The sequence below is a fragment of the Chenopodium quinoa genome, unplaced genomic scaffold, assembly GCF_001683475.1.
Source record: "Chenopodium quinoa cultivar QQ74 unplaced genomic scaffold, ASM168347v1, whole genome shotgun sequence".
Taxonomy (NCBI): Eukaryota; Viridiplantae; Streptophyta; class Magnoliopsida; order Caryophyllales; family Amaranthaceae; genus Chenopodium; species Chenopodium quinoa.
Window position 1 is genome coordinate 1,484,049 of NW_018742963.1, and position 11,777 is coordinate 1,495,825.

The 11,777-nt window shown below is 29.8% G+C and overlaps 1 protein-coding gene across 1 annotated transcript; it reads left to right on the forward strand.

The window, feature by feature from the left end:
- LOC110728837 (GDSL esterase/lipase At5g45670-like) lies at window positions 1-6,277 on the forward strand. The gene is made up of 5 exons (XM_021908503.1): window positions 1-359; window positions 1,304-1,428; window positions 2,714-2,959; window positions 4,627-4,882; window positions 5,874-6,277. The coding sequence occupies exons 1-5, from the start codon at window positions 119-121 to the stop codon at window positions 6,095-6,097; spliced, it is 1,092 nt and encodes a 363-aa protein (XP_021764195.1). The 5' UTR covers window positions 1-118; the 3' UTR covers window positions 6,098-6,277.
- Window positions 6,278-11,777: the final 5,500 nt, after the last annotated feature.

Here is an 11,777-nt window from a genome sequence, read left to right on the forward strand (position 1 = left end):
TCATTTTTGTCACACAATATTATTATTCACCACATTTCTTCTACATTACTCTATCATAATATATAGTTTTTCCCAATTGTATAACACTTTTGTTTTGTCAATTGGGGAAATTTTAGCTATGGAGTCGAAGAAATTGTGGTCATTTTGCTTAGTAATATTTGTTACAAATTTTATGGGAAGGGTAAACGGAGACCCTCAAGTGCCTTGTTACTTTGTATTTGGAGATTCATTGGTTGATAATGGCAATAACAATAATATTGCTTCTTTGGCTAGAGCTAATTACATGCCTTATGGTATTGATTTTCCCGCTGGACCGACCGGAAGGTTTAGTAACGGAAAAACTACGGTTGACGTTATTGGTAAGCTTTTGATTTCCTAATCGAGTTAGATTTTACTACACTCTTTAAATTTACTAAATGTGGGTAAACAAATAACCACTATGTTAATAAAAATTTCCCCGTCAAAAATTTTGGCTATTCATAAAAGTGTCAAAGTTTGAATTATATTCTAAAATGCATAACCGATTCTGCTTATTAATTAATTTACTTTGTCAATGTCTTTTTTTGACCTATTGTGGTTAAAATCATGAGATTGTTGATCAAGGCTTTTGACAACCAATATTAAGTGAGATTTTAATAGTCTTAAATGTAATGCACCCTTGATTTTTGTCTACATTGAAATTAAATCAAGCATTGAAGAATTTATGTACAACTAAATATGTATTATTTTGCGGTTGTATGATTTCTCAATATAAGTTTAGAGTGAGTGATAACTATTAAGTGGGCCTTTCAATTTAATAACTTGTTTTTAGCACAAGCAAGGGTTCCACAGCCTTACGGATGCTTGACTAATTAATACTACTCCGTAACATCTTAGGTGTCATTTTCTAACACTTTAACACTTTAGATTATAAATTTATATATTCATTAGCAAATAAATTTCGGTATATAATTTATGCAAACTTGTCTCCTAATTGGGCTATGATTTTATAATAAAATAAAAGATAAAAGTAGAAAGGGCTATATCTTTAATAAATAATAAAAGAAGACAAATCGAATAATTAAGCATTAATAATAAATATTAATTACATCTTTCAAAAAAAAAAAAATATTAATAACATCGATTGAGACGTAATTTGTAATAAATTTTTTAAATAATATTCCACAATGAACTCCATATCATTTTAGAAAATACGAAGATATGATTTATTAATTAATGTAAAAGTTCAAAATTAAGCAATTATCGTTTGGATTTAAAACATACTTCGTATTAATTAGTGTGAGAATGATGATTATTGATGCAGCTGAACAATTGGGATTTGATGATTATCCTCAACCATATGCCCAAGCTAATGGTCAGGATGTATTGAGAGGAGTTAATTATGCATCTGCTGCTGCTGGGATTAGAGACGAAACAGGCCAGCAATTGGTATGTCTCTCATTTGGATGTTTTGTCATTAGATTTAAATATTACGAGTAATAATTTCGAAAAAAAATTTAATTTAAGTACTACGAAGTAAGAACTATACTTTTTATTAAGTTATGACGATTATATTACTAGCTTAAATTACACTATTATTAGATATTTTATTATGTTCGAATAGCACTTCGATCTGTGTATGATTTACACTTTTATCATATGAAGATTTATTTTTATTTGTTATCTAATACTCATTCCTCATTATGTTTCTATTTACCTTTTTTTTTGAGAGATTTATAAGAAAATGAACAAATAATAAGAGGTGAAGGTACTAGACTACTAGTAAGTTAAAGAGGAACATTATTGATTAGCAAGAAAACTTGTGACCTTATCATATTGCACTTTTATAAAAAAAAAACACACTTATTCCCTTAATGTTAGGGCATTGAGAAGATTGTAAACTGTCGGCAATGTAATTGAATATACTTGTCTGTCCAATCCTCATTAAAAGTTGTGGATAATATATAATAATTTGAAAATATTGTCAATTTTCTTAAAAAAATGTCTATACTACTTAATAGGAATTTTAGTAGGAATTTTCAGTGATTTTGTATTGAGGATTTATTTATAATTTAATGTTATAGTAATCATTTAATCAATCACTGAAATTCAAGAGCCGTAAATATATTCAATAATCATATTCACGGAGATTACTACGTACATCTATCCAGTATCCACTTATTTAGTAGACAGTCTATCCACGTGAAATTCATAATTAATAAAATTTCTATATGAAATAATTAATTTAATATAATGTGAAATTTTAATATCAATCCTCAACTCCTATGTATAAATAATTATGGCATATAATAATTTTCACTACTCTTGAAATTAATTCTTCACACAATGGTAGATCTAAAAAAATATTAATATTAAATGACAATGTGTACAAATTTATGTATTGTCCATATGATATTTATAAATACTAGTCATACTTATATAAAATATATATATATATATATATATATATATATATATATATATATATATATATATATATATATATATATATATTTTGGTGCAAAGCTAGTCGTACTTATATGAATGTTTCTTTATATTATGTTCAAATTTAGTTGTCACACTTCTGAAAATCTATGTTAAATACACTATTAATGTCACAATGAACGTCGTGTATATATATATATATATATATATATATATCACGACCACTACTTCGAATCTCGGATAAGTTTACGACAAGTAATGAGTACAATGTGGAATGAAAAAATTGCAGGGAGCAAGGATAAGTTTCAGAGGACAAGTAGCAAATTACCAGAACACAGTATCACAAGTCGTACAAATACTAGGAGATGAAGATCAGGCAGCCAGTTATCTGAGCAGATGCATTTACTCAGTGGGACTTGGTAGCAACGATTATCTAAACAACTATTTCATGCCTAATTACTATCAAACTAGCCGCCAATATAACCCTCAACAGTATGCTGATGTTCTTATTCAAGAGTACTCTCAGCATATTAGGGTTAGTACTCTTCTTTTATTTCCCTTTTCTTTTTCCATTTTATTTTTTTAGTTATTTATGTTTTAGATAATAATAATAATAATTAATTGTTGATGTTTAAAAAATCGGGTTGAAAATGACAACATATCTTTTCTCATGTGGGGGTCGTGAGTGGTAGATGTGCCCTTATATTTATGATCATGTAAAATTTTCCTACTATTTATTTGTATTTTCTGCGATCTCTGATTACAAATTACAATCAAACTTCTTTAACTCTAACTATTTTAATTGTGAGTAAGAAGGAGGGGGAAAAAAAAAACCAAAGAGAAGAAGTAATTTGAATTTTTTTTTTTTTAAATTTTTTGCTAAAGCTTTGAAAAGGGAATTTTTATACGATAAGTCTAATATACTTCATGCACCTTTGTTTGCTTAATTTTAGAGGGTAGGCCTATCAATTATTGGCGTGACTTTTTTCACCAAAAATCATGACGTGACATGATAAATTAAATGCAAATCTTTTTATTGGACTGGAAATTAAATGCATGCAAATCTACTTGAATGAATTAACAATGACGGGCACTACCAAAAAAAAAAAAGAAAAGAAAAGGCTAGATAATATGAATGTCACGTGATCCTTACTTATAGTTTTGATTTGATATGAACTAACAAATTTCTGATTAAGACTTTATTCGCTTTAAAAACTTTTTTTTAATATTATCCTCCCTCTTTGGGGTTTATTAAAAATAAACTTTTTTTTTTATAATTTTATGAAAATTAAATTCAAATAAATCTATTATATAATTGTAGAGTCAATTTTGCAACACTTCAACATAATCCTCTAAATTCCCAATACTCAAATTCTATGCATTTCACTTAAAAAAATAATAATAATAAAAATCCTACCTATTCCAATAATTTTTTTTTTATTTTTTTTTTATCGGACTTCAATAACTACCAACATTTCACTTTATGTTATTTTCTTTCGCATATAATATATCCCGTGTATTAGCACGGATATGCTCTAGTTTAAGTAATTTAACACAAGTTAAGGCAAAGTTGAGATGAAATTAGATGGAAGTTGGATTGACACACTCATAAATTTTGATACACTTAAAAATAATTAAGATGATACTTATAATTTAAGATAAAAATTAGTTTTATTAAATTAATTGGGCCTAAAGCTAAGTCTGTTCCAAATTTAAATGGGCCCCAATGTATTATGAAGTTTATGTTTTTTATCTGTTTGTGTTCAATAACAAAACCACAAAATTGAGTGAGTTGATCTTGTATGCAGTCAATACTATTAAAAAATAATAACCAAATAAATGTACCTAATTTGTCAATTGTCATGACTATTAATACATACCTAGATTTTTAATATTGTTCTCTCTTTTATTTTTATTTAATTTTATATTTTTTATTTTTTTGCTTTAGAAAATATAATTGAACTACAATTTTAGGGTATGGATGCAAGTAGATTAGTTAGTTTGATACTAAAAAATGGGACCAAATCTTTTTTGCATCATTGCTCTTGTAACTCTCTCTACATATAATAAAGTGTACGAAGTATATGATTAGAAAAGAGGTAGATATAGAGTAAATAATAACTAGTTTGCTAGGCTTGTTTTGAAGTTTTAGTTTTTTTGTGTAGCTTAATTATTAAAGTTAAACTATGGAATTGATTGCAGTCATTATACAACTATGGGGCAAGGAAGTTTGCATTGATAGGAATAGGACAAATTGGGTGCAGCCCAAATGAGTTGGCCCAAAGAAGCCAAGATGGAAGTACCTGTGATGAAACTATTAACTCGGCTAATCGGATCTTCAATAATGGGCTTAGATCATTGGTCCAACAACTCAACAATGAACTCTCTGATGCTCGATTGGTGTACATCAATGTTTATGACATGTTCCAAAACTTGATTGACAACCCTTCTGCTTATGGTACGTTTTTATTACCTTCTTTAAATTCACACTCTCTTGTCGCCTTGTCGCTTTTTAGTTGCAGTACTGTAATACTGTTTTTAATAAGTCGTTCTTCTTTAGTTGATCAAAGTCACAAATGATACGGTTTAGTTTGAGATCAAGTCTCGTCTATATTGTTTTTATAACTCTCTTTATATACTCCGTAAGTGATTAATTTTAAAAATCTATCTATTTTTACCTTAAAATTGATCTCACAAAGTCACAATAACTCCTCTTATCTATGTTATAATCAAAATGGTCGATGTCAGTGAATGTGTTTATAAAATAAGTAGCCAAGGAAAATTAAATTAATTGTTGGACAGAATAATTTATTCTTTCTTTTTAAAAAAGAATATAATGTTAAATTATATGCCTTGTCCAATCTTACTATTTGATTCACATTGTAGATGAAAAATTTGAAATAAGTTATACTACGGCCTGTACACTTCACCTTAAAAAAATAATATTAAGTAAAAATAATTTCAGTTCAATAAAAATAATTTCAGTTCAGTAAAAATAAGTTCAGTTCAGTTAAGTTAAAATAAGTTTAGTTCAGTAAAATTCAATAACTGTAAAGAAGAAATATAATAGAAAATCAGTTAAAAATAATTTTAGTTTAGCAAAAATAATTTCAGTTTAGTAAAATTAATTTAAGTACAGTAAAAATAATTTAAGTTCAGCAAAAATAATTTCAGTTTAATAAAAATAATTTCAGTTCAGCAAAAATAAGGTGAAGTGAACGGGGCCTATGTACATAATTTTAGAACAGTCGAAAGTATTATTTCTATAGTTTTTTTTTTTATTTTTTATTTTTTGTATATATATATATAAAATCATTTTAGGACAGGTTTCTACATGAAAAATATTAATTTCGAGCTATTAAAAGATTAAATTTGCAATAGATCAAATTACTCCCATTAACCCATTATAATATATATTGATCAAACATTATTTAATTTTGATAATGCAGGGTTTAGAGTAACAAATGCAGGGTGTTGTGGAGTAGGAAGGAACAATGGACAAATTACATGTTTGCCCTTACAAACACCATGCCCCAACAGAAATGAATATGTATTTTGGGATGCATTTCATCCAGGGGAGGCTGCTAATGTCATTATTGGAAGAAGGTCATACAGGGCACAAACATCATCTGATGCTTACCCCTTTGACATCGAGAGGCTAGCACAAATTTAGTTAATTATATCTACTAATTATAATTATAATTATAATTAATCAAGCACAATGTGTTATTATCAACAAAATTAAACAATATATTTGTACTTAGAGGAGGCTAAATTATATGTTTGAATTTTCAAATGGCTGAGGAGTACAAGGGTTCCTCGATTATTCATCGAAGAAAAGTTTTCGTTATTATATTTTTTGTGTTTTTATTTCTTTCAATTTGTTATTTATATAATCATATAGATTATTAAAATTTGTATTTCTTAAGTTTTGTACAATACAAAACTTATTGGTTAGAATCATGTAATTTATATGATTGAGCTTAATGTATCATGAAATGAAGGATTTTAAGTAAGTTTACTTTTTGGAGAAATTATATATCAAGTGCATATTGATACAATCTACTTTACCTTTCTTTTGTTATAAGGTCTCTGTTTTTGTTGACGTAATCAGAGGTTAAAAATTCAATTTTTTTTATCTTTAAAGCTTGGTTTTGAACCCTGGTAAAAAATAAGCTCACGTTCAATTATTATATTATTTTGAAACTTGAGAGCAATAATTAAAAATTTTGATGTCTAAAATAAGACACAAGAGCTATCTTAACATTCACTAGGTTGATAAGGCAAATGATGTGAAGAAGGCTGATTTATCACAATCTAAAGTTTTTATTATACCATTTTGCCAAATTCTAGGTTATTCAGTGCACCTATATTCAAGGATTGTATATATTATTATATTGTAATGATGATTTATATAACTAAATATAATCACGGCCAATAAATCACATTGGTTTAAAAGCTAGCAATTTAGTGACACGTTGACATAACATTAATCATTGATGACAAATTGCTATTGGTATAAAAGTTAACAAATTGCGACATTTAACCCTACTTTTTTTTTTTTAAGTAGTAACTTATCAATCTTATTATGACCTTACATGCCCCTTTCATGCCCCACTAAGATTATTGACAATAATTACAAAAACTTTGTATAAACAAACAAAATTCTAAAAATAAGGATATAAAAAAGAATTCCTATGATATAATGTCTAAAGTAGTTGAAATTGCATTGGCTTGTAATAAATTGTAAGTTAATGAAATGGAATCAATTGTATAGGTATAAATTTTATATTTTAAAAAATAAAAACTACGAGTAATCCCGAATCACCTAATCAAAGTTTATTTATAGTCTTGAATTTTCCTATATTTCTCTAATTTCCTATTTTTCTTTAAAAATAAAAATTAATTTAACATTTTTTTTTAAGAAAAGAAAAACCATATGTTAAAGTTCCAAATTAAGAAAATTCATGTGTACGTTACGTGCTTACAGGTTAATCGTCCATCACTCATCTCGCTAGTATACCAATATGTCGTCACTTGCTAATTTTTATAAAAATATATCGCCGATGATAACTTTTATTCCAATATCCCACAAAATTGATGCTAACTTTTATGCCATTGATTGGCTTAGCTTATACAAATACAAATTATAATTAGTTTACAATTTTTATAGAGATTATTGAAAAACAAAACAAACTAATTGATCTAAAATATTAATTGGTTTACCATATTTAATCTCATTAATTTGTACCACTCCCTTTGACACTAAATTTATTGGTCCATCCGATGACTTTTACTGTATTTTTTTAATCGATCTTATGTTTAATTAAATAATATTAAAAGGTAAATTTGCCAAAATGGAAATCACATTTCTCTTCTTTCCCTTTTTTTTTTTTTTTTTTTTTTTTAATTTTTTTTTTTTTAATTTTTTTTTTTCATTTGCAACGAACACCATTTACCGTAACAATCTCCATTTGACATCCTCGATTGCTTCCCCTTCCTTATCCCTAACATCTTTAGAATGATCATTACAGTTTTGAGCATTCTAACCACAATTAATATGCTAAAATCAAACATTACTAACTCTTTTTAATTGCTATTTTTTTTTCACACAATCTCATTGCCTTGGATATTATATATGTTAGGGTTAGTGAGTGCGCAACGGAAATAAATTAAAGAGGTAGAAATTGTGTAGTATAATTAAGAGAAAATAAAGGCAAGACAAATAGTAAAGGAGTGATGCGGTGTCGAAACGCACACAAATTAATAATAATTACCCTAAAACTACTAATTTGTAATTAGCGGAAGTAGGGGTCGATCCCACGAAGAATGTGCTTGCAAATAACTATGAATAAGATCCAAAACACTTAACTAAGACTCAAAACAATAAAAGAAATGATTGGGGGGAGTTTAAGGATAAGGAACAACTAACAACTAAATCTAACTAGGAACTTTCACTAACAGGAACAAGAACAGAAAAGGAACTTGAGATACTCAGCAACTATACATAGAAATCCACCATGCAAACGTATAATCCCGAACATAATACTTAACCCTTTAGAAAAGCTTGACTTATAGAATAAGTTCCTCTGTTTCCACTTATTAATGGTTAGATCCCGTACGACTTTCACTAACGAACCCTAACCAACAGATAACCCCTATACTACGAGCAAGGAATTTAACCTGATGACAGCTTAGGAACTAGGAAAACATCAAGCCAAGACAACCACAACACTCCGGAACTTACGTGATTTAGCCTCGATCGAGAATTACTTTTCAATCAATAGAGTGGAACTTCCTCTTCTACAATTGTTTGCTACTTCATTAATGTTCCCAAGCAATTACGGACTTAGTAGTATTAATAAGCAAAAGAAATCAGACCCAAACAAATAGTTGTACACCTACTTATAAGAAATCATCATTCGTATGAACAAAACAATAATTCAAGAATACTCTAAACCATTAATCATTAAAACCAACAATACTCGTCCCAAATACTTAATACATGGCTTCAAACTATTAGTTACTGAGCATAACAAGCTAAGGTCTCATAACAAAAAGATAAGAAAAGAAAACGAAACAAGAACCCATCAAGTTCCTCATATTCGGATCTGAGTTCCTCTCAGGCAGCTCCAAGTTCCTCCGCTGCAATGTATCACGAACAGTGACGAACGACTCCTAACCCTTGAGGGGTTTTGGAGTGAAGTCTCCCTTCTCTAGCGTCTCTTATTCTCTAAAATTTCGTGGCTTTAAATAGGCTAAGAGATGAGATGGAATCTTTCAAAGATAAGGAAAGTAATAAGATAAGATTGTGAAAATATATCTCTTTACATATCTTAACCAATTGATAAGATCTTCTCTTGAATCAAATGTATATTTTCCAACCGCTGTAGATCTTGTAAATTATTCCCCAAGACTTCCCAAATTTGTGGATTTAATGAACCTAGACGAACAAAACGTGCCCAACAAGCTTTTTTTTTTTTTTTTTTTTTATCTCCGTCAGTTTCTCAAGTTCCTCCGCAGGAACTTCCATTCGCATTTCACATTGGCTGCTTTATTTGGTTCATTTTTTTATCTTCCAAAACGACTCAATAACCTATAAAAACACACAAAAGATAAATAAGCCGCAAAATATGAAAAACCTAAATAAAGACACTAAAATGCCAAAGGAACTAACCTAAAGTCTAAGGAGCATATATATAAAATAGTGTCGGAAATGACACTCATCAAGGAGACACATGATATTTATCGTGGGAAATTTTGTCAAAAAAACTCACGACAACGAGCATCATAAATAATCTGCTATATGGAAAATAGGAGAGTACAAATACCCTGAAATGGAAGAATTGAGTACTAAGTAGTAAAGAAGATGCGGATTGTACACAGAAAGGGTAGAAAGGTAGGAAGACTTGTGCATAGTTACGACTTCTCTTGTGCATGTATACGTTGATTGAAAGTTCATTACTAATATTTATAGATGGAGATTGAAAAAAATGGCTTGAAAATTTTAGAACACCCTTCATCATTCTTGTAGAAAATTCCAAGATTTTCTTCAATCACATCTTTTAGTTGCTTCCAAGTTTAAGAATTCTCTATAACGTTTAAATAGATAATTATAAAGAAGTCATGAGAAAATACTAACCTTTCTTGATTTCTCTGGAAGTTTCTAGAATTTGTACAAAAACTCTACCAAAACAATGGGCCTAAAATTTCAACCACAACCCCAAACCCCAAAATAAATCCCAAATTCAATTCCCCTAGTTTTAGCAAAACGAGCTTCCCTAAGCGTACTGCCGTCCAGTGGCGGATACAGGATTTCCGAGATAGTGTGTCACCATCAATTATTGATCATTTGTGAAAGTACAATTTTTTTTTCCATGTCTTGTTCATAATTAATTTCAATCCAAAAATTATATATATATATATATATATATATATATTTCACCAAATTGATTTCAATCCAAAAATAGGACACAAAAATTCATACCACAACCAAATACAGTACTTAAGAATTCAATTTTACAAGTCGAAAATAGTACAAATAACATGTTATAAACAAATGGTACAATAAAATTATTATATTGAATTAACTTTATGATTTTTTAGTTAATTGATAAGCTTTATGGGGAAATATTAAAATTGGTTGTACAAATATAAGATATAAAAAGGGAAAAAAATGATTAAAAAATTATACAAAAAAAAGTGAGATAACTTAAGAGACCAGTTATTAAATATAACTGGTCTCTTTAATGAAAAAAGAAAGTAGCCCAAAAAAATTGCGAAATGCAGCAGCATCAAAGAGACCTCTTATATAAATAACAGGTCTCTTTAATATTTAAAAAAAACCACAGCTAGCAGCATTAAAGAGATCTCCTATCATAATAAGAGGTCTCTTTGATATTGTTTGTTGTTAGCATCAAAGAGACCACCTATCTATAATAAGAGGTCTGTTTGATATTTTATTTTTTAAAAAAATACTGTGTCACCGGACCCACTATGACTAAAGGTGGGTCCGCCCCTGCTACCGTCGGGGTGCCGGTGATCTAAGTGGGTTAGTCCTCCTTCTCGATCGCCAGCAAACCCCACCCACCACATCAAGACCCACCAGTAAGATCGAGAAAGGCCGATTCGAGCTTTTCTTTGTTTCTTTCTCATTTTATTTAGCGGTTGTGGTTGCTAGTGGTGGTGCTCCGATCACTTCCTAGTTGGCCGTCCTTTCTTCTGCGTCTCAAGCGGCTGTCGGCATAGCTTAGCCAGTTCTTGGACCCCTTTTATTAGCCCTTTCCGCAGTAAGCACTGTGCAGCGGGTGGTGGTTCGATCTTGGTGAACCGACGACCATTCATTGGAGTCGTCATTAACTTTCCAGTGGTTTTGATCTTCTGGTATTATTAAAGGACTGATTTAAGTTTTTATTAAGTAAGGGTTTGGCCACACCTCATTTTACGAACCTTCACTCGAGGTTTGCGTGTGGTTCAATTTTTTTTATTTATTTTTTATTTTTTTATTTTTTTTACAACGGTCCAAAAAAGAGGCTAGCTCCAAACAGACTCGTGACTACAAACAAAGTATTTACCCGAAGATCGAAACCACGGGAAATAGACACAAACAGAAAATCGAAACCACACGTGTGGCAGGCCCTCATTTTGGTGTGCACTGTGTGGCAGACCCTCATTTTGGTGTGCATCGTGTGGCAGGCCCTCATTTTGAAACCACACGGTGTCTACACCAGAAAAGTATTTACCCCTGCCACACGGTGTGACCTACTGCACAAAAATGAGGTGTGGCCACACGCAAACCCCTGCCACACGGTGTGGCCTGCTGCACCAAAAAGTCTCGTGTCTGTTGGGAGCTA

Coding starts and splice junctions, on each gene's coding strand:
- LOC110728837 (XM_021908503.1), top strand. CDS start 119: ATGGAGTCGAAGAAATTGTGGTCATTTTGCTTAGTAATATTTGTTACA. Junction 360..1,303: donor AACTACGGTTGACGTTATTG/GTAAGCTTTTGA, acceptor TTATTGATGCAG/CTGAACAATTGGGATTTGAT. Junction 1,429..2,713: donor ACGAAACAGGCCAGCAATTG/GTATGTCTCTCA, acceptor AAAAAATTGCAG/GGAGCAAGGATAAGTTTCAG.